The sequence below is a fragment of the Camponotus vicinus genome, unplaced genomic scaffold, assembly GCF_025532165.1.
Source record: "Camponotus vicinus isolate PSW18456_S1 unplaced genomic scaffold, iyCamVici1.0 SCAF_9, whole genome shotgun sequence".
NCBI lineage: Eukaryota > Metazoa > Arthropoda > Insecta > Hymenoptera > Formicidae > Camponotus > Camponotus vicinus.
In genome coordinates, this window is record NW_028141981.1 from 2,175,007 (window position 1) to 2,198,541 (window position 23,535).

At 27.8% G+C, this 23,535-nt stretch overlaps 2 protein-coding genes across 6 annotated transcripts; one reads left to right on the plus strand and one right to left on the minus strand.

Annotated features, from left to right (window-relative positions):
* The first annotated feature begins 2 nt into the window (after nucleotides 1-2).
* Nucleotides 3-5,147, plus strand: Tms1 (serine incorporator TMS1). 4 transcript variants are annotated; one of them, XM_083109538.1, is made up of 11 exons: nucleotides 3-275; nucleotides 852-1,016; nucleotides 1,078-1,265; nucleotides 1,330-1,539; nucleotides 1,611-1,695; nucleotides 1,780-1,963; nucleotides 2,052-2,246; nucleotides 2,450-2,488; nucleotides 3,089-3,239; nucleotides 3,313-3,483; nucleotides 4,373-5,147. In XM_083109538.1, exons 1-10 carry the CDS (start codon nucleotides 249-251, stop codon nucleotides 3,449-3,451), a joined length of 1,383 nt encoding a protein of 460 aa, XP_082965664.1. In that variant the 5' UTR covers nucleotides 3-248; the 3' UTR covers nucleotides 3,452-3,483; nucleotides 4,373-5,147. The 4 variants fall into 4 exon arrangements, with proteins under 4 accessions (XP_082965664.1, XP_082965663.1, XP_082965666.1 ...); XM_083109537.1 differs by lacking the exon at nucleotides 4,373-5,147 and adding an exon at nucleotides 3,581-4,315; XM_083109540.1 differs by lacking the exons at nucleotides 2,450-2,488; nucleotides 4,373-5,147 and adding an exon at nucleotides 3,581-4,315 and having other exon boundaries at nucleotides 8-275.
* Nucleotides 4,298-22,809, minus strand: LOC145977483 (nose resistant to fluoxetine protein 6). 2 transcript variants are annotated; one of them, XM_083109535.1, is made up of 12 exons: nucleotides 22,176-22,809; nucleotides 11,547-11,702; nucleotides 10,497-10,717; nucleotides 8,556-8,764; nucleotides 8,079-8,334; nucleotides 7,563-7,723; nucleotides 7,294-7,462; nucleotides 6,933-7,126; nucleotides 6,725-6,854; nucleotides 6,434-6,626; nucleotides 6,195-6,340; nucleotides 4,298-6,024 (listed from the first exon to the last, which is right to left on the minus strand). In XM_083109535.1, the coding sequence occupies exons 1-12, from the start codon at nucleotides 22,447-22,449 to the stop codon at nucleotides 5,878-5,880; spliced, it is 2,256 nt and encodes a 751-aa protein (XP_082965661.1). In that variant the 5' UTR covers nucleotides 22,450-22,809; the 3' UTR covers nucleotides 4,298-5,877. The 2 variants fall into 2 exon arrangements, with proteins under 2 accessions (XP_082965661.1, XP_082965662.1); XM_083109536.1 differs by lacking the exon at nucleotides 22,176-22,809 and adding an exon at nucleotides 12,003-12,137.
* Nucleotides 22,810-23,535: the final 726 nt, after the last annotated feature.

A 23,535-nucleotide genomic window follows, 5' to 3' on the forward strand; every position in this document is an offset into this window, starting at 1 on the left:
TAACCAAGATCGGACTCGCCTGAAGTGCTGCGAAATAGCGCTTGTGACGTCATGGTCAGCTGATTGCGCGAAGTTGCCTGCAAATTGGTGCTGTCAATCCGCTATTGTTATTATTGTAGTACAGTGACTTTCTCGTGGAAATTTTCCTTGCTCGGTGAGATTCCATTTCGATATCTCTAATCAAAATTCTTTTTTCGCGAAGCATCTCGTCTTTTCTTCGATAGCTCGAGCAGCGAAGAAATCTCATCATGGGTCTCGTGTGCTCCACAGCTCAGGTAAAGTTCAGATTCGAAGATAACTATTGTCTGACTCATTCTTTTCAGAGAAAAAATTTTCCCTTTTGCCTCATTGAGCAAAGTACTACGCACTATTATTTATTTAACGAGATATTTATGATTATGATTATGCAGTAATTATAATTCTATTGTTGGTATAGTCACTGGTTGTGTTTATTTTATTCCTCTATGGACAAAGAAGCCTTATACCAAATCCTTTTTTAAAAATATAGTTGAATCAATTTCAGCCTCATTTTCCTATGTATCATAGGAAATTTTATAATTTCATGCGCGCGAATGATCTAATGACTTATATGCGTCATTTGTATGTTTTCATTATGTATATATTTCTGAAATATTGATTGTACTATGTTAGGATGTATATAATGTATAAGAGCTATGTATTTTTTGTAAAGGTTTTTTGATATGTAAAACTGATGATTATTACAGAGATGTTGAAATATGAGAATAAGTTATTTATATCATTTGAGAAATTATTATTATTGTATGTTTTTGTTTTATCTATTTATAAATGCCATGGATTCATGCTCTATACGGTTCTCTTTTACTATATAGCTTGCGTGTTTGTGCGGAAGCACAGCTTGCAGTTTCTGTTGTTCTCAATGTCCTTCGTGTAGGAACAGTACAAGCACTCGCATTATGTATGCGTTGCTTTTATTATTGGGAACTATTGCAGCCTGTATCACTCTGTCTCCTGGACTTCAGGATGTTCTTAAAAAGGTAAAAAAATATTCTTACTAATTAGAAACGCCCTGTATTTAATGGTATTATATTTAAACAGGTTCCGTTCTGCAAAACTAGTTCTGATAATTATGTTCCATCGGATGTTACTCTCGACTGTGAATCTGCGGTTGGTTATCTAGCAGTTTATAGAATATGTTTTATTCTGTCTCTGTATTTTTTCCTGATGTCTGTAATGATGATCAGAGTAAAAAGTTCACAAGATCCACGAGCACCGATACAAAATGGGTAATTGAGCTTATATTTTGCTGATTAAAATTGCAACTTTGTAATATTTATATAAAATTCTCAGATTTTGGGCAATCAAGTATCTTTTGATAATTGGAGGAATTATTGGCGCATTCTTTATCCCGGAAAAATCATTTGGATCTACTTGGATGTATTTTGGGATGCTAGGAGGTTTTCTCTTTATAATTATTCAGTTGATTCTGATTGTTGATTTTGCTCATTCTTGGGCTGATGCATGGGTAGGAAATTATGAAGAGACCGAATCAAAAGGATGGTAAGAAGATATTTTTATAATAATATAAATGCATTAAACATTTTTGTTATTGATACACAAAATATTTTTAGGTATGCCGCATTATTAGGTGCATCTTTCTTTAATTATGCTGTTTCTATTACTGGAGTGGTGTTACTTTATGTATATTATACACATGTAAGATTATTAATCATATTTATTTTTAGTAAAGATTTATAGATTTGTTCTAAATATATACACTTATTTACTTTATATTTACAGGAAAGTATATGTGCCCTTAACAAATTTTTCATTTCATTTAATTTGATTCTGTGTGTCATTACCAGCATCATATCAATATTACCGGTTGTACAAGAACATCATCCACGGTCGGGGCTTCTTCAATCTTCTGTGGTAACATTATATGTAGTATACTTAACATGGAGTGGTATATCAAACAGTCCAGGTAAATATAAATGACTTCGGAGTAAGCCAGGAATATGTGACTTATATTTTATTCTTGATTGTCATTACTTATTATTATTAATTTGTAGATGAGGAATGCAATCCTGGTTTCCTTGGAATATTCTCTGGTAATGATACGAAAAATCGTGTCACATTTGACAAGGAAAGTATTATTGGACTTATAATCTGGTTTAGCTGCGTTCTATACAGTTCCTTACGTACAGCATCTAAGTCATCAAAGATTACAATGTCCGAGAATGTGCTTGTTCAGGATAATGGAGCTGGTAAATATTAATTCAATTTCTGCTTGTGTATGTCACTTAGTAACCATGCAATTTTGAAAGTATATGCTCTCTGTTCCTCCTGTTAAATATCTTCTCAGAACTATTTCTTTTTTAATGTACCGACAATAGTATCTTTTCATCACCTATTATATTTAATCTTATAAAAATTAAAATAGTTGTATTAAATATCGATCTTTCTATAGTTAGGAATGCAGGAGAGCAGTCTCTTATTGGTGGTGAAGGTAGGCACACACTATACCTTATAAGTAGAATTTATTTTCTGATCATACATTTTGATTATATGCATTTAGATTTTTAAAAATTATGTTTCAATATGTTTGCACAGATACATATGAATATATATTTGCACAGATAAAACTTATTCAATAGTTTACTTATATATGTAATAAAGAATATATTTTATATTTTTATAATTATGTAGCATTGAATAGATCTGCTTAGCAATTAGTGTGTGTTTATCTTTATTTCCTTGCTTATGTTATATTTATTTGTTGTGTCAATCTTTTGTTTGCCATTGTTAAATATTTTTTATAGACATAAATTGTCTTATACAATTGTATAATTATATAATTTTTATAATATCGAAATTAAATATTAAAGATACAATATGGATTTATTGTTATATTTTTGCAACTATAATTTCTCAGTATATATGTATGTAATAAAATCTTCTATGCATTTATGGATGTTTTTTACAATCGATTATCATTAAAAACATATTAATATTAAACAATGCTTGTTTCAGTCTTTTTATTTGCAGTTTAGTAGCTTTTTCTTTTGTTATTTCTTGTTTTCCTAAATGTAACCAGATTATACTACAGTAGACGGACGCAATCACGATGCAGAAGGTGGAAATGAGGCCAAAGTTTGGGATAATGAAGAAGAGAAAGTAGCATATAACTGGAGTTTCTTTCATCTTATGTTTGCCCTCGCTACTTTATACGTTATGATGACGCTTACAAACTGGTATAAGTACGTATCTGTACTATTAAATCATTAACATATTGTTTTAATGTGTATCAATATCATTATATTACTTTAATAGACCGAACTCCAGTTTGGATACCTTAAATGCAAACACTGCTTCAATGTGGGTGAAGATTATTTCTTCATGGATGTGTTTGGCTCTTTATGTATGGTCATTGATAGCACCTGCTGTTTTCCCGAACAGAGATTTCGCTTAAATTTATTGGAAGATCCACAGCTTGTGAAACAGGTATCTATGACTGAGTGCCATATTACAATAAATTCTGATAAATGATAAACAGATATATCTATATATCTAAATATAATTAAAAAATCTTATGTTACAGACATTTCTCTGCTTATGATCTAACATTGAAATGCTAATCACGATTATTTACGCCAAATAATGCAATTTGAAATATTGCATATTAAAGTATATTAATATACTATAAGAAATAGGCACACATTTTATGTGCAAATTTGCTTCCTCAATAATTAATTGTCTTTGATAGAAATATTATATTGTAGAGGATATATATATGTTATATGCTGCATGTAATTTTAGTACTAAACTTTTATTAACCAATCTTTTAAGTTATGCAAGTTGATTTAACTTTTAATAATGTGCTTTATTCTTGGACTAACAATTATGTTATTATTATACGCCTTATATATTATAAGAGAATCAGTTTTATTAATACATATATATGTGAAATTATATATACATGAAAAATTACAGTACATATAAAGATATGATACAAAAGTACATATTTATATGTCTAGTATAAAATTTACGACATTATTTGAAAAGTCGTTTCAGTATCTATTCGATTTATATACTACGCAATATATGTTGCACGTAATATTGCTGTACCACTAATGCATTTATAACTAGTTTATAACTGAAACTGACGCATAATTGGTGCGTTGTGTGTTGATATATATATATAAATTGCATATATATTCAAGTATGATCCTATTCATATGTAATATGGCATAATTAAACATTTTTAATGCTTATTAAGAGTTATAATATTTAAAATTTATTGAAATATGAAGAATAATATTGTATTTTATTTTAATATTTTTTGTTTTTCTTTTCTTTAAATTATATTATTGTTTTATGCTTTCATTTTCAGCTAAAACACACACAGCCTCAATTTAGAGCTTTCTTGTATATCATCTGCCTATTGCAAAACATACATAACATCTATAAAAGAAGTTAATTACAACTGATTTTATGAATAAGTACTATTAAGAATATAGGAATAGATAATTATCATATGTGATATGGCTATTGCATTACATTCTATAATATGTAAAAAAAATATTCTTTGAGCAATTTTTTGTAAAACATTTACATTAAGTGTGTGTATCAATGTATCTTTTTGTTCATATTTAAATGGTTTAAAATGCTACTTTCATTTGTTTAAACTTTTAATAAAAAGAAACACACACATACACATATATATATTCTTCTATGTAAATACACACTTAATTATTACATAATAGTTACATCGTAATATAATTAAGACATATAAGAGAATTTTATAAATTTACTTTAATGTTGCAAATATATTTTTGATTTATTTCATAAGATGTGTTGCAACAGTTATATATATATCAAATGTAATGAACATTATGTATTTTATGTTTGGCAAGATTAAAATACTTTTGAGCGGTGCTCGAAACACATGTAACAAATTTAATTTAAGTTTTATGTCTATATATGTATAGTATTATATAACAATCTAAACTTTTATTTTCACTATTTTTCACTTTTCGATATTAATATTCTTCTGTATAATAACCGAAGATTTCAAGAAATTATGTGTGAACTGTATTTCTCGAACAATATATGTAAGACATAGAAGTAAAGAATGAGATAAGAAAATACATGAAATGTGTATTTAATATTTTTTACAATAATTATATTTTATTGTCCTAAATTTCCTGAGCAATATATTTTTAATCAAAATGCATTTATATATACACAATTACGAGATATTGTTAACATTTTATCTTTTTTCATTGACGTATTGTTTTTGCTTTAAGTTAACTACATTTTTATTTAATTTATAGGTACAAAAATGTCTTGGTCATTTGCTTTTATTTATTTTTTTATAATATTGCTTTTCATTATTAATTATTTTTTTCCATCTTTATTGTGAGGCTAGAGAAATTAAAGCATACAATGCCAATTTGTATGAATTATAATTTACATAATACTATTGCCTAAATGTATTGTAAAATGTATAATATTCTATGTAAACATATCAAGTTTATCAATTGTACGAAAAATAATGAAAATAATATTTACAGTTATATTTGTATGGCTACATGTGCAGGAATGGAGAAAATTATGTAAATATGTTTTTATAATCATTTAAAATGCATATTCAGGTCAAGAAAAGAAGAAAGAATTTTTTTAGAAGATAGCTTGATTTCGCTAATTATTTTTTCATAGAAAAATGTTTAATTTAATTTTGATAACTTTTCTCTCTACTTAGTTTACAGTTTTCATATATACTAGGTTAATTACGTCCGTAGGATTAAAAACTTAATAAAAGCACTATGTACAAAATTCTAGGTTGTTGTGATGAAGATAAAACATTTAGTTCGAATCGTTTAAATTAAAATAGATTTATTCTATCTTAGATGACTTTGTTTTATCTTTTTGTAATACTGGTTTTTTCAGTATATAATTTTTTAGATTTTGGAATGGTGAATCGAACAGCAGTGTAAGAATTATGGACATGAAAATAATCCATATTATTTCTTTTAAATTTATCTGAAACAAAATTTAAAGATATATTAAAGATAATATTACATTATTATAATCAAATAATATAATATTATTATAATCAAATTATTTTATAAATATATGAAAAGGAATAATCCATTTGAAAAGATTTCACTTTTTTAAATCTTCAAATCGTCCACTTTTTTAAATCTTCTTACCATTATCTTGAAAAATTCATATTGCTCCGCAGTGCGGGTTTGCCCAACATTGTAGAAATATATTGGAAACTGCGTTAAATAAATAGCATAACTTATCCTCGTAGTAATGAGAAATCCTCGCCAAGAAAATAATTTATTCAAGAATCCTATGATTGATATGATACATGTTACTTTCGGATGAGTATTATTTGCAGAATACCAATTTTGCATTATTATTAATATGTCTTTTCAGTAATTACCGTTTGAACTGCCAGTATGCTGTGTTACTGCTATCCAAAGAAACAATCCGCACCATCCGATAGGAGCGAACGCGTTATAAGTAGCTGCGTGGATCGGATCGTATACGTAATCGATTAGTCCCATTTTAGAAGGCCCGATAAAAGCTGCCAAAAACATTATAGTGCACACAGTCCAACCTGTATAGAGAGCTGTCTAAAATCCGTATATAAAATTAGTATATTTCGTAGCATTAGTATATTTTAATTATATATTAATTATATATATTGTACATTTAATACAATACCACTTACTGCGCTCAGTTTGAAATCTTTAGGTATATTTCGAAGTAAGTAGCCCGCAAAAATGCCTATGATATAAACAGTTAATCTATGTGATGGTAATGTATAGGAGAAATCAGCAGTATCAAATAACTGTTTTATCCTGTCAAGAAGAAAAAAAATAATGCATATCGGAGTCAATTTTTTTTAAATATTAATATAGCATACATAATTTACTTACGATGTGCCAAAGTATACATAATTGTTAAGATATCTAGTATACGTGACGTAAAATCTTAATATCGTAGATATCAGGGCTATTGTACCAAGTACAATGACGCCGATCTTTGGTTTTTTATATAGGAGCAACACCATCACGGGTGAAATCGCAAACAATTGCGTGTCTATTCCCACATGATGCGTATGTGTAAGACACTAAAAAGATCTTGATATAGAAAAGTCGAAATAATATTGCAAATAATCTTTTAAAGACTATAATTAAGACATCTTTTAAAAGTCTTTAAGTTTGCATTTTTTGCAGAAAAATAATTTTATCTCTCGAGTAAAACAATTATTTGGCATATATTTTGTACGATACTTACCATATTTTCGAATCCAAAATAATTATGAATAAATAAAAAATTCCGCCACCACGTTTTCTTGCAGATATTCGCGTGATTGGTCACCACCAACGGCCACTGTGGTCCGGATCCGATGTACGGCATGATGTGAGTACAAAATAATATCAGCGCTCCTAAAGTCGGTACCAATCTAAAATCGGAAATCATTGTACGTATTGAAAGAACTAGATATTTTCATATTTATTTAATTAACATATACATTACTGTTACATATATGTTATTATCAGCACCTCAGCAAGCGCGACAAGTATTCGCTCTTGATATCCAATGTTCCGGTTTTGTTTAATCTGCCTACGAACGAGTATGTCGTTAACAGACCGGACAACATAATGAACGGATCGGTATAAAGACTAGCTGCTCTTCCTATGACAGTCCACGATCTACCTAAAAACTGCGCCAAAATTGTCGCATATTTTTAAATTGAAATAATTTATGTCTATTATGAAGATCAATAATAGGGACTGATAATAGTGAAAATCGATTTATAATATGTGCGTGTGTATACATCATAAACAAAATTTGTATTTATATAAGGCAAATGCAATATTTATGAAATGATATTCTATATTGTATATTTTAATAACACATTTTTTATTTTAAATATTCTATTTATATTTTTACTACTTGAGAAGATTACAATCTCCTATAAGTATATTTTATTTGTGAAGTAACATTTAGTACACACACATATATTTTTTTAAAATTTATTCCTATATACTCGTCTTTAAAAATTGATAACGACATACCTCACTCATATAAGTCCGATTCACGTATGGAGTAAAAAACGCCGCCATACTCTTATGAGCTATAACTAGTAAAACGCTGTTTAAAAATCGGATACCGTGGAGCGATGCTATGTCGCCCTGCGGTCTTTCCAATGAGAAAAGTTTCTGGACATTACGCTTCAAAGAAAATGATAGAAGCAATTCACTGGCCGATATTTCGCAGTGATCGTAGTACGCAGCTACGAGAGTCAGGATGAACACAGTAGCGAAGAGAAGACTGTGGAAAATAATGTAGAAAAAAATTATTTAATTTTCGAAAGTTTAATTAAGAATTTGCAGTAATTACCTAGTTTTAGAAAGAGGCGAATTTAGAAAGATCGGTAGAAATTTATTATAAATAATTGAATAAGTTTCTGTCAACTTTAATATTCGCTTATTTTTTTACAAGATACATATTAATGCAAGTATTTTGTACAATTAAAGTAAATCTTTTCTTACCTAGTAGCGATTGTCGCTATTGATAGAACAAGTTCCTTTTTCACTTGACACATTTCCTCATCCACATGCAATGTAATTTTGAGACCAGTTTGAGTCGTGTATTTTGAGACAGCATGTTGAAGAGAAGCCTTCACATCTTGGGCTGTACATGATGCGGGTGTGCATACAGCCCAATTTATGGTGCTAAAACGCGGCACTCTGTGACCAGGCTGAATGTTAAAATAAATAATGTCAAGTCTTAACTTTGCAGTTACAGTACAAAACTGTCGGACAGATTACAAAGATAAATTTGCGTCACAACGCAGACAAATACTTAGAACTGTATATTATTAAAAAAATTAAATATAGAAGCGACGTAGAAATCTTGTGAACATTTCAACTAATATGAAACTGATAAATTAGTTTCTTAGACATCACCAATAATATTTTCTTTACTGTGTGACACAACATTTTTGTTTCGCTATTTAAACTCATCTCCATTTTGTATATACGCTTATGCTCTCTTTTGTAAGTGCTTGTGAAAAGAAAAAATTACCATTAAATATTGGCTCAGAAATAAATATTTATAATATATTGAAAAATATGTAAATTCTAGAGAACTGTTTGAGAAAACATGAAAAATCGATGTTTATTACTATGATTATATGCATAAAGAATGATAATAGGATATTTTTTTAAAGAATCTCCACCATTTCATAACTGATTCATTTCATAACTGACCTTCGTATTAACGAGAAATTTAATATATCACGCAAACGCTTTTGAGATATTTACGGAAGTCTATTCTAAAGTATTCGATTAAAACATTCGAGAAGTGTATGAATAAAGCAAACGGAGATGCTTCATAAATCATATTCACAAGATTCTTATGAAGGCGGAACGGATAATTTTTTATTCAGAAAATAATCGATGCATTTATCTTGTTAAGTAACAACAATAATTGATACGCTTGGTTTCGCTGAGACAAAAGATAAACAATGATAGATACTAACATTAAGCCAACATGCAACATTACAAACGATTGTTAGAGTACATTGTAATATTCAGTCATGATGTATTATTATCGTAAATCACACACATTGTCGACATCGAAAATTATATTCTTTATAGTTTATATAATCCACGATATTCTAACGCGATTTACCGTTTAATTGAAAGCCTTATTAAATCTAATTACATATACCTATCGCTATAAGTAGCGTTATGAAACATTCTTATAATACATCGATCTTCTACAAATTTATTCCTCAATTTCTGGCTTTTAAATTTAAGTTACATTTTCAGATAGCTTTCAAGTTTTAAGAATATGTCTTTGTGAGTATGTAACTGTTTTTTTTATACACAGTTTGCCGTTTCGTTCTATTAAAATTCACTCTACGTCGTTCTTTGTTTTCAGCGTGGTTGTTCGTCGAATGAACGTCTTTCATTCGTCGACATCCGCCCGCGTCGCTGTCTTTTTCCTTCGATTTACATAAATTCTGCGGCACGAATTTATGTATCTACTATATATTCATTAAGGATTAAATGTACATGATCCTTCGAATCATTAAAATGCCGCGAACATTATGCTCAGAAAGAAATATTTATCGCGCAGAAGGCTCAGATTTTTTAATCGATTCCAATTTTATATGAATCTCATATCATTCAATATTATTATCAATTTATCCGATAATATACGGCATTTTTATAAAACATTTTCGTGTAAATGTACGTCATAATATTTATCAGAATGTATACAAGCATTATCACAATCCTTCTTGTCAAAAAGAGTGAATAATCTTTAAATGACTCATATGTGCGACAAGAGCTTGTTATTCTACGTGCCAAAGCGATCGCCAATTTCATTCGCGAAGGTGAGATATTGCGATAAAAAGTGGTGATTGATTGCAAAACGATCGATCCAGCCAATTCACGTACGCACAAAAATGTACATATACTCACGTCTGTCATGTTACTGCGGAATGCATAGTGCGAATGTAGCAGACGATGCAAATATTTAAGATCTGGTCGAGATTGATTGACATCCAACTGTAGATATGCCAAGCAATACTGTCCTCGAATGCCACTTTTGCCTTCGACACCAATACATTCGTCGAAATCACCGAATTGATTAATGTTTCCATTCAGTAGACCAGAAGGTACTTTTGCAGTCGCATCATACACTAAATAATCAATGAATATTATGAAAATAGAAAAATCTCTAGAGAGACGAGCCTTCTTCTGATTATAAGGGCGATTTTATTGTAGACTAATTAATTCCTTACGCAAGTGACTAAAGTGGCTAATTAATGGTACAAGATAAATATATTTATACATTATGCATAGTTATTTTGAAACGTATATTCTTTTATTTTCTTCTTATAGAGAATCATATCAGATTTATTAATATATCTAATATATTTAATATATATAATGATTTTACATTACATATATTTTCAAGAAATTAAACTCCTACATTTTAAAAATTGCATATGTAAAATACACTATTTTAATGAAATCAAGTTATGAAATTAATATTTCGGAGTTAAATATCTGCGCTTTTTGTGTTGAAATATTAATCCGATTAAATACATGTGATGTACATATACATGTATATATCACTAATAAGCTGAATATTCGAACAAAAAGAGAAATCGGGTAACCAACATCTCAAAGTAACTATTGCCAAATCTCCTATGTCGCTTACAGAATAGCAACTTAATGTTCAACTTACAAACATTTTATGTAAAAGTCGATTGAGAAAGATCATTAAATATAAATTTATTAAATTATCAATCATTTTTTAAATTACTTCAAATTTGATTTCGAATTTAATCTCATAGAAAATATGAATTTGATCTCGCAATTATAATTTCGAGGAAGAATTTCTTAGACATAACGCCGTTTCTGTAATTACTGCTTTCATAATTTAATTTTATTTATGGCTGATATTATGTAGATTGTATGTTTTTGAAAATATTGAGAATATTTATTCATAGATGATTGACTTACTTTTAAGAGCCCATAGTGTAAACTTCGCAAGTTCCTCGTGGAAGATATCGGAATGTTGTTTGCATTCCGCGCTGACGCCACCTGCACCAGGATCATAAGCAGGGAGGATTTGTAACAATCTGCGTGCCTCGAGATCGATTTCTTCGGGAAAATTTTCTAAAAAAAATTCAAGAAAAGAATCTTTTTAATATCTCCGATCGAAAATCTCTTAATGTTTGCATATTAGGGCAGTCATTTCGCGTTAAAACATGCTCACATTTATTTAAGAAAAACTTGTGAAAGGAAAACTTTTCGTTCGTTTCTTATCGAATTAATATATCGCGTCGGGGATTCACGTAAATCGCATGAAACCGGGTACGTGCCTCGAGTTCAAACATGAGAGTGAGAAATTTTATCGACGTAAAACCCCGCTTGGTTTGACATTGACATGATAATGCGAGAGAGCTATTAAGATACCTCCCGATGTGCCTGTCGCTCGCAAGCTACGTTGTAATTTACGAGAACATGAAAGCAAAATTTTCGGATAAGATCGACGCACGAATCGCTCAATATACATATATAATAATTCTAATCGATGTTGCAAAAGAAACACTGTGTTAGATGTGTTGTCTGAAATGTGATTCAATCTCTACTTTGCAATGTTCATATCTAACATTTTTCAATTCGATATTCTACTGCCCTTTTTTTACCTTTCGTCTTCTCTCTTTTTTATATAAAACAAACTTTATTTTACGAGGCAAGATTTTTATGATAAAACTTGTGAATTGAAAATCCACTTTATAGGCAAAATGATGAGCTAACTCGACAAAATTGAGCATAATAAGGATATGTAAGGTCGTTGATCCGCGCCGAGTGACTTCACAACTCATAAAATTAGAAAAGGTTAACGTACAGAGTTTTTTTTTCGAGAATTCTCTCTCAGAATGTCATTGAACCGATATTATGCATAATTAATTAGGTAGAAAGAATTCTTAGAAACTTATATGTTAAGAAGTATTATATTCTATAATATTGTATAAATGTGACAATAAGATAGAATTGAATTCTTTAATGTCATAGAAAGTACACTAAAAAGTCCATTTTTTTTATTCGTGAAACAAATAAAAAGTTCTTTAATAATAAATTATAATTAATTATAATTACAGTTATATCTTTTTATATGCGTTTTTAAGGATGGTTAGAATTATTCTTGTTCTAATATTATTATTTATACGCTCTCTAAAATCGATTTATGATTTTTAAATGGTATATCAATTTTAAAGAGGAATTTAGCGAATGAAATAGTTATGATGCTATTTTCTAATCATATTAATATTTTTTTTTAAATTTATCATAAAATATTCATCGACTCATGAAAAGACTCAATTGTGTAGAATCTGATACTTATGCGGTTTTTCCTTTTTATGCATTTTTTTATACATATCACTGTGTGAACTCAGATTGAATTGATTTCAAATGTGCTACAATGGTTGACTGTAGAAAGTTACAACATGGTCTTTCATAGTGATTGCAGTTATTGCATCACAGATGCATAAATTCTGCATTGAAAGATTCATCGAATGTACTGTAAATAGGGAGAATATGATCGACATTTCTTTAATTCTCTCATTGTATGTATAATTCTCTGATATATATTTGTCATATTTATCTACTATCAATTAAATAATATTACTTATAAAAAAACCATGAGGTCGTGATAGTCTTTGAGCTTCATTACTTTTTTGTAGTAGCGGATGATCGACCTGGTTTCTATTGTTATAATATGATACAACATTTTCTCGCGATATATGGCAATCGAATTAAAAATGAAGCCGGACATTTAGAAAGAGCGAGCACGACGCGATGGCGAAACCACGACGGTCTCTGAGGAATCACTTAGCGTCGTGGTTTGTTCGATTAACTGTGTAACCGCATAAAACACAATATGCATAAATACAGTGCAGAGGGGATAAATAATGTGCATTTTCGTATCACCATTATTTAATGTTTCATATATATATGTTTATGAATTTTTTTATTTATAGTTATGTATATGCAACGAGTTAAAAATTTGAACAGAGCAAAGGTATTATAATACAAATGACACGTACTATTACATAAACATTGCATAATAAGCATTTATTTGTTTTTTGTTAAATCGCTGACTTTATCGGAAAAATAGGTGATAAAATAATCTCATATTTTCGTGAGCACGAAACACGTAATTAAAGCATTTTAAGTACAAAGTTTATATCATATATAAACAGAAAATTTTATGTTACGAAACGCACGATAATAATCGGCAGCGTTAACTTGTCGTGTAAATGCGGTGATATTACATCTTCCACCGCGGTTTACGATGTCTTGTTGTACAAGCAATTAACGCGTAGACAAGAAGGATCGGATAGATATCTATGTATCTTCATTAGCTTGTTATTAAACGTGTTCTTTGCCAGTTGCATATAGTTAGTTGGTTTAAAAAACAGTTAAATAATTTTCAAACTTATTCACATTTAGAAGAAAACATATTTTTAACATTTACTGACATTAAAAATCAAAATATATTTCATTAGATTTGAATTATTCAGTATTAAAGTGTATTATATATTTTTTTTATAATTCGGCAAATATGAGTACAACAAGCGATAAGAATTTGTAAAAAGAATTATTGTCTATTATAAGTTATTCACAGAGATAAAAGATTAAAAACATATATCTCTGATATCGAAAGTTTATGAAACCGATGTTATATGACGAAACATTGTATAAATATTGGACAAAAACCCTCTCTTCTTTTTTAATTGTATTATATATGTGTACATTCCATAAATTGCACAGAAGCGTCCTTGTTTATCTGTTACACGCGCTTTCACATATGCAGTACATATAAATCACAAACCTGAGGTAATTGACACCTTTAATCGAAGGTCACGTATTACATCAAGCTTACGACTTACATCTCGAACTTTTGCGGAGCATCTTATTATTCAAAATATGAATCAATGCGCTCAAGAGAAATTATGAATTAGCTATTTATTCTCCTCAAAATCATGACCTTTTGCGAGATATTTCATTCTTGTAAAACTCGATTTTATCACTTCCTGTTATTTTACATTACTTCACACACTTCTTGTATATGAAAGATTTTATTCTGTTTAATTATATATGTATATATGTGTATATAAATTCCTATTTAATTATATATTTGTGTTATATTTTATTTTATTTTATATTTTCTTGAAAATTTCGATAAATTTTAATTATGCCGATCTTTATCTTTCGATAGAGATATATATTGTTCTCGCAAAGACAATGTTTGGTTTACATAGATTTTTTACATAGATTTTTTTATGATTTTCACACTTTTATGATTTCAAGATTTTGAAATCATAATTAAAAGTGTGAAAATTTCAATGTAGAGATTTTAGAAATTACAAATATGCAAGAGTAGATTATATTAGCTTAACTTTTTTCTTTGAAATATTAATGTAATACATCGTTAAAGAGATAATTATGTACTGAGTAAATTTAATTGAATCAGATTTTTAATCAGATTTTAATTCGAATTTGTAAGTGATTCTTTTCTCAAAAATTTACGCATATTTTTGATTAATTAAACCGTTTAAGAGATTTAACGAGTTTCTCAATTGTAGTTTTCTATTACATTATCCTACAGAAAAAGAGAGAGAGATTAATTAAAATTGAATGCTATATTAAAATAAAGATATTAATTGTCAAACAAAGTGTTGAGGATAAAAGGCAAATACGTGACGACAAGAATAGTACTTATATGAAAACTAAAACTAGTTTCACTGAAATTTTTGCTACTAAATTTTGTTGATACTTAATTAAAATCTTTTCACAAAACACCATTTATCTAATTTTTTTAGTATCTCTCATATATATAGCTATCGTTTCATAGCCATTCTAATAATAGTGACCTTGAATCATTAGACTACCGCGTTCACGACCTTCCTTCGGTCCATTGGTAATAATACTGTGTGTACCAGGCGCGTTGCATAATTTACATGCGGTAATGTTTACTTTCTTTACGGGTCCGGTTCATAAAAAGCTGCCAACAAAGTCGTGGCAATCTGAGACAAAATTTGCCGCAATGTGCATTGGTTAACAACGTATGATGTGGCAATAAATGAGGTTGCAATGCGCGTTGCAAATAATGGCTCACAAAGCCAATTGTGTTAATATTATGTACTTCTAATTCTGATATTAATATCTTAATTTATATCTTAATTTACCTTATTAATATCTTAATTTACCTTATTACTCCATTTATGTGATTACAAATAGATTTATGTGGTTATAATAGATTGATAATAACTAGATTTTATAAGTCAAGTCAAAAACACAATAAATTTTGTTAATAAAAGATTTATTTATTATATTATTATTATACGTTTTCGTAGACAATGTTATTAAATACTGTAGCAATTAATAATGTTAATAGTAATAATATTATATTATTAATAATAATATATTAGTAATAATATTAATAATAAGTATTAGTATTAATATCATTAATTAAAAACAATTTATTTTTCATTTTTAGAGAAAACATTCTAAAAATAAGCAAAACATATCTAAAAATAAATTAAAATATACATTTTTAAAGGGCAAAAATTTATAAAAGAAAATATAATTGAAAATATAATTAAAAATTATTAGTATAATAACATATATGATATGTGATATAAAATACAAAAGTCAAATATCTTATAGTTAATCAATAAAATTTATTTATTTTTTCTTAGATCATTATAAATCTTACTAAATGTTGCTTTTTTATTCGCGATATTATTATTAGAATTATTAATTCTTGAATTCTGTAATTCTTGAATTCTGTAATTTAGCATGTTAACACATTTGATTGTTTTCACCTTTAGCCATAAAAAAAACTGAATTAAAAATGAATTATAAAGCATAAACTGAAGCATTGATAAATTATGGTTAAGATCTCAAGTTGTTTTAAGAAATCCCATCAACTGGTCTTGAACCGTAGGACAAGATGTGCATCAAGGTGAATTGCATTCTTTCTCTTTGGCGGAAAGAAATAAAAAAATATGAAACATATATAAAGATAATACATGAAGTAAAAAGTAATATGATTAAAAAACCGGTTCTTTTCGACAATTTTAGTATGATAACCCTCAACAATGAAACCTGCTCCTTGACTAACCGGAAATATCTTTTTATAGATTGCACATAATAAAAATATAATGATCCAGGTCTGACCGGATCTTGTTAATATGTATGTATAGATGTGTGTATCTATATCTCGGAAAAAACAGTTATAAATCGCATCACTATAAATGTTAATGTATTCTCAGGGATCACGTGTTGTATAAAAGAAATATTAAATTTATTTTTTGGAACTTTTAATATTTGACGATATTAAAATGTTTTTTAATTTCAAATCTTTTATGTGTAAATTAGTATTCTCTTAATGGATATAAACTGCGTTCATGACTCATTTGCTTAATATAGCAGCGTATAATTTTGTATTATATACATACATACATTCATTTTGAATTACATACATACCGTTCTATCATGCGCTATTAGTGGCATTACACGTACGGATTGTTTGATGGGAAAAAATTAAGTAATTAAAAATATGATATAAGTATTCATGTGAAATATTCATTATCCAATTGCATGCGATATCTAACAGCATTACTATAAATTTTTAAAATAACAATAATTATATTTTCGCGCTCGAACGAAACTATAAATGTTTTTCAATGCTAATATTATTGAATTACTCTCATTAAAAAGAAACAGGAAATAAAAAAAAGAATCAAATATAAATTATTGTAAAAAATTCAACACAATGATAAAAGTTGATTGTAAGAATGTGTAATTGATCAATATTTTCTTTGTAAGAATCAAGTTTGGCTTGTAGAAATTTATATTTTATTGCGGGTATTGAAAAATGTTTTATAAATAAATATATCAATACCATCGGATCATGTTTCCATGCTGCATCAGTAATCATATGTCCATAATTTGCAACAGAATGAATGAATTATACCGGTTTTGAATTGATAAATTACGCAATTGTATGCATTTATGTCACTCTTCGTCGAAATTAGTCTCGCCGCACCAAAAAAAATAATAGTCGTTATTAATAGATACGAGTCAATCCATCAATTAGTATAATGATGTGAGAATGCAATATGTATTTTTATTGAAATAGTTATTAATAGAATATTTGCAGTTGTATTATGAAATTTAATTACTTATTTGAATATTACATCCAATATGACACACACACACATTTTGCATTATATAGAGCTATGTATGTGACAGATTTGTATATGATGCATTATGAATTTTATTTTGAAAATTATCTCGAATAATAAATTTCAAATTCTTAATAATAAATCTTAATAATAAAAATGTCTCTCTCTCTCTCTATTATATAATTTAATATATTAATAAACTCAGAATTTTTCTGTGATAAATAACATGCTAAAACACAATATACATAATTCGTATATTACTACGATTATATGTATATATTTCAGTGAGTAGAAGTTTTTCAAAGCAAATCTGTAGCATTTTATAATAAATTTATATAATTAATTTTATACTGAAATTCATCGAGCACTCGGAATTATAATGATTTTTTTTAGATTATATATCTTTTATAATGATTCACTATTTTTTTGTAGAAATTTTATTTCATATCTCGATAAATTTTTACAATATCTTAATTTAACTCAATGTTTTTAAATAATATGTTAGATGTAAATTAATGTTGTATACTTCATATTATGGAGAGATTTTATATATTATTATATATACTATTTTAGATTAGATTCTAATATAATAGATGTAATGAATATCGAAGGAATATTAATATAATTAATGCTTTTGAAATTTTTCTTGTCAAAAGTGTATTTATAAACTGACTTCCTATATTGCAATGCTTAATATTTAATCACTTTTATTATATCTCGTTGCACAATTGCATTTATCGATACGTCAGCACATAATATACACAATATTATGATTAAAATTACTTTCAAATAACATGTGTCGAAATATCAAAAAAATATTTCTACATTTTTTGACAGTTTAATAAACGGAAATTTTTGTGAGTAAATTTATTTATGTATATATATATATATATCTATATGGCAATGTTTATCGAGATATTGTAAGTACCTTTAATCAATGCCACAATTAAGGTCAGCATTTTTTTGCGGACGCATGCATTTTTTCTGCTAACGTTTGACTTTGGTAAAATATTCTTTGTTAAGTATTCTTCATTATATAGAATTCCGAATAAAAATTCATATAATAATTATATAGGAAATATATATATATATATATATATATATATATATATATATATATGTATATAATATTGTATGTCTATATTTTTCCTCTTTTGTATAATTTCTGTCCGTATATGTAAAGAAAAAAATTATCTGTATATAATTCAAACTAGGCAATTTTTTTACTAATACTTTACTTCTTTTTAGTTTACTTTTTTTAAAAAACGCAAAAGTTATTCTTTTAATTGTTTTTTTATCATTCTTTTTATCATTATTTTTTCTGTATATATGAACAGAGAAAACACATATGGGTATATTTTATATATTATATATATATATATATATATATATATATATATATATATACTATATATATATTTATATTTGATATGGATTTTGTGTTGCGAGATGTTTGATTACAGTTACATTTGATGAATATGATATTAAATACAATATTTCCTGGTGAGAACCACCGATACTTTTTCTTTATCAGAATTTAATTAAAAATAATTATTAATCGCATTCTTTTTCATAATTTTATGATCGTATATATATTAATAATTATGCTTTTTAAGTTAAGATTTTATGAAAGTTTACTTAAAATTAAATATATAGATTTTTAATATTATTCATTCATATAAACTGCGATTAAATAAAAAAAACTTTTTTAAATCATTCATAACATAGAGATATTACTCGTTTTGATATTTTTATTAAAGAAAAATCAGTTTTTTATAAAAAATATAAATGTCAATTTTCATTTTGTTTGCTAATAAATATTTGTCATTATAATTTTATCTTAAAAAAGGACAAAAAGATTGTTTTATTGCAAGTTTTAATTATGCGATAATCCTTTTAACTAATTAATATTAACTAATTAAACTAATTAATATTAATTGTAGACTGTTTACGTGAGTGTATTTCAAAGACGAATTGCAACATAAGAAATCGAAACCTACTCATGTTACGAATTAATAAATGGCTTTTCGATATTAATTTTTCATTAATCGAATTTAAACATTCGTCATAAATGAGGAAAAAAATCGATTTCTCTCTTAAAACGCTTCTGTGAAATAAGTATCAATGTAATAACACTGATAAAAAATTATAGTTGAAATTATCATAATTTCACTATAATTTATAGTATCTTAAGGCGCCAAGCATATATAATAGTGCATTTTACTATAAAAAATATAGTTGATATAACTTTAAAATATAGTTCGTAAAATCATAATATCCATTTCATGTAACCATATGGTTATGGTATACGTAGTGTTCCGAAATTCACTATTAGTACTGAGAATCTGTAATACATGTTACGTATATTACAGATTTTTAATATACGCAGCACCAAGTTGTTTAAAAGTTTTTTTCCGTCTATAATTTCAAATAATCTGTTTAATATTCTGAATCCTAACAAGGAATCCAGATTATTAAATAAATTATTTTAAATTCAGTTTGTCTGAAATTAAACTGATAAACAGTGATATGTCAGAAAGAGGATGCTCACATGCATACAATCCGAGAACCTGCGTGTGAGTAGCATCCTCTTTCTCGCACTACTGCTAAGAGGAAAAAAATATACTTTAGATTTTACGTGTTTAAAGCCTACGGCACACGGTACAATTTTTCGTACTGGATTTGATAATATTTAGTAAAATATTAGAAATGCTGCATTCTGATTGGTGCATTTTTAGTATTTTACTAAATCTTATCAAATCCAGTACGAAAAATCGTACCGTGTGCCGTCGGCTTGATACTAGTCCTTTATATACATTTTATGCTAAATATTAAACACGAGAAAAGTTAAGAGTAGTGCGCCGCGTAACGGCAAGCGAAGAAACATGTGCCACAAACAATCATTCCAAATAATAAGTTTTATGTTGTTAAATGTGCTATTCATCAGGTTCCACGTACTATTTAGATATAGCTGTTATTATAATTTTTTTTATTTATTACTACTATATTAATATCTAAACGACAGATAATAATATAGTAATATTTACCATTATTAATGTTACAATGACTATATGAATAGTAAAATTATATGTATCATTCCTTTCTTTCATTTTTTACTTATATGATATTTGAAATTATTATAAATTATAGTAAAAAGTTTCATTGTTTCTCGGTACTATGCGTATATAGTTTATATTACCAGTATTATAGTAAAATTTACTATAAAAATGAGTATCCTAACTATAATTTTTTTACCATGCAATTATAGTCAATTTTATTATCGATTTTTTTATCAGTGAAGTATTCGCGTTATACGAGATTAAAATAAAAGCGTGTGGTCTTCGACAAAAAAGTGCACACAGAAGTTATAGGGTATATTTTATAATTCGTGGGCTAAAGCTGCAGATTATTTTTCTGTCAAGGTATTGTAAAGAACTTTGATATCATTTTTTATATTAATGCTATTAATTTTATCGATGGTCAAAGTCAATTAATAATGAGATGCCAAGAACTAAAGAAGCGCATGAAGCTGTATTTACTCCATTCATAATTGATCAAAGGTTAATAGTATTTTTGTTGATAACGAGATTATTGGTAATGCAAGAATGTGCAAATTTCAAATTGTTGCGAGTAGTATGGTTTTTTAAATTAACGAATGTTGTTTAAAAGATGAAGTGTTGATGTATTCCATGAAATAAGTGATAATATGCACCGCGAGTATGGAAATTATATATATATGAATTTCTTATAGCAATGCAACTTATCAATATATGTATCCACGAGTCAGATATAATTTAATGTTACTGTTCGCAATTCGAAGATGATCCGGTTGATTAAAAATATCTGCTTAACCGAAAAGTCATTTATTCGTTTAATAGAATACATTTAGAATACATTTCAATTTTCCATAGCAATTCGTCTTTGAAATATGTTTGCGCAAACAATCTAACAATTGTGGATATTAATATTAATTAGTAGACAAAAGCGATAATATCAGAAAACTTTAACTAAAATTTTTTTTATTAATTTTTATAAAATGTAATTCCTTATTTTTATACAAAATAAAGGTATTAATAAAAGTAAGTAATAAAAAACGTTAATAGTAATAAAAAATTGTTCGTTTATATGTAAAGAAAAAAATTATCTGTATATAATTCAAACTAGGCAATTTTTTTACTAATACTTTACTTCTTTTTAGTTTACTTTTTTTAAAAAATGCAAAAATTATTTTTTTAATTATTTTTTTATCATTCTTTTTATCATTATTTTTTCTGTATATATGAACAGAGAAAACACATATGCTAACGATAATCAAATTTCACTTTTTTATTACGAGCTATCAGCAGAGATGTTATATTTCTCATATCTTATATAAAAGTATAGAACTCACCATAATGCGGATTCGTGTGGTGCATTTCCAATTTATCATGATTCCATACATGCTTTTCGGCGTCTATTGTATAATTGCCAAGGCTACTGATTAACTCGACAAAAGTGAAGTTTTTTGTTGTATCAGTCTTGTTGCGCGAAAGCACGTGTAGTATGTCCTCCTCTTCGAAAGTGTCGAGATTGCCTGAAGGCGTTAGGATGTTCACTGACGATTTGTCTGCATGCGACAGACTGATCAAACTAAGAATCGTCCAAATTCTCACAATCGTTCCCATTTCTCCCCTCCAACAAGATTGTTAAGTCGAAAAGTATTACGTATATAAGAGTGCACCAAATTGCACAGTTTGATTTTTTGTATCGTGATATCGTTGGTATTTTTCAAATGAAATTGACAGGACCAGGATGGCAAGATTAATCGTGAATCATATTCGCACTTGCGATCGCCGAAAATATTCACTAAAAGTTCGAAAGCCGGGAAATTCGCTATTCGCTCGAGTCACGGGCTCTCTCTCAAAAAAAAGAATGAAATCGTAACGAGTCGTCGCGCAGTACCTGGATCGGTCGAGAAAAATTGAACGGGCTACATAGAAGTATTTCACGAATTGCCCGACTGTTCGAAGGCGAACTTAACGAGTGATCGCGGTACGATCGCGTAACGACGAAGACACCTGGTGCCACCTTGCCAATAGGGAGGCCGAGAAGAGGGGTTGAATACTGTCGCACACGTATATGCTCGTCTTCTCCCACTCTTCTATATCAAGGAGGACCTCGGTCGTCGGTGAAATAAAAGTGACTAGGTATAACCGCGCGAAAGTGTTGCTTATAAATTGAGAAAATATCTTAGTCATGTGTTCGAAAAGGCAGAAGGATGATCGTGAAGATAATGAAAGAGATTCGAGTCGATATTGGCGGGATATTGCCTCGATAAGACGAGATTAGTGTTGTTACTAATAAAATCAGTTTTTGTTCGCAAGAATACATTTTTACACAAAAGAGATATCAACATTTATTTAACAAGTTAAAAAATGACTATTGATACATCGCTATAGTAATATTTATTTGATTGCCTTGTTGCAATTGCATACTTTTTGTAATTTTCATATATATAAAAAAAATTAATAATTTTTTGATATTTTAAAAATAGAGTTGTATATCATTGCTTTTCCATTTTAAAGTGAACGAATTAAAATAGACTTTGTATTCGGAAGGATTCGTATGTGTACAAATAGATAAAATATATTTATATTTTTAATACAAATTATTTATAATACAAAATGTACACAATATATTTTAATCAAGACGAAAGAGATTTACATAAAAAAGATTTACATAAAAATTATTAAATTGCAATTTTAAGCCAC

Bases quoted from the DNA above. Each gene is read 5' to 3' on its own strand.
- Tms1 (XM_083109538.1), top strand. From the start codon at position 249: ATGGGTCTCGTGTGCTCCACAGCTCAG. The intron at 2,247-2,449 runs GTAAATATTAAT...ATCTTTCTATAG, and splicing joins TGTTCAGGATAATGGAGCTG to TTAGGAATGCAGGAGAGCAG. The intron at 2,489-3,088 runs GTAGGCACACAC...ATTATACTACAG, and splicing joins GTCTCTTATTGGTGGTGAAG to TAGACGGACGCAATCACGAT.
- LOC145977483 (XM_083109535.1), bottom strand. From the start codon at position 22,449: ATGGGAACGATTGTGAGAATTTGGACGATTCTTAGTTTGATCAGTCTG. The intron at 7,463-7,562 runs GTGCTGATAATA...TTCCGATTTTAG, and splicing joins TACTTGTCGCGCTTGCTGAG to ATTGGTACCGACTTTAGGAG. The intron at 6,627-6,724 runs GTAAGTGGTATT...TACGGATTTTAG, and splicing joins AAGATTTCAAACTGAGCGCA to ACAGCTCTCTATACAGGTTG.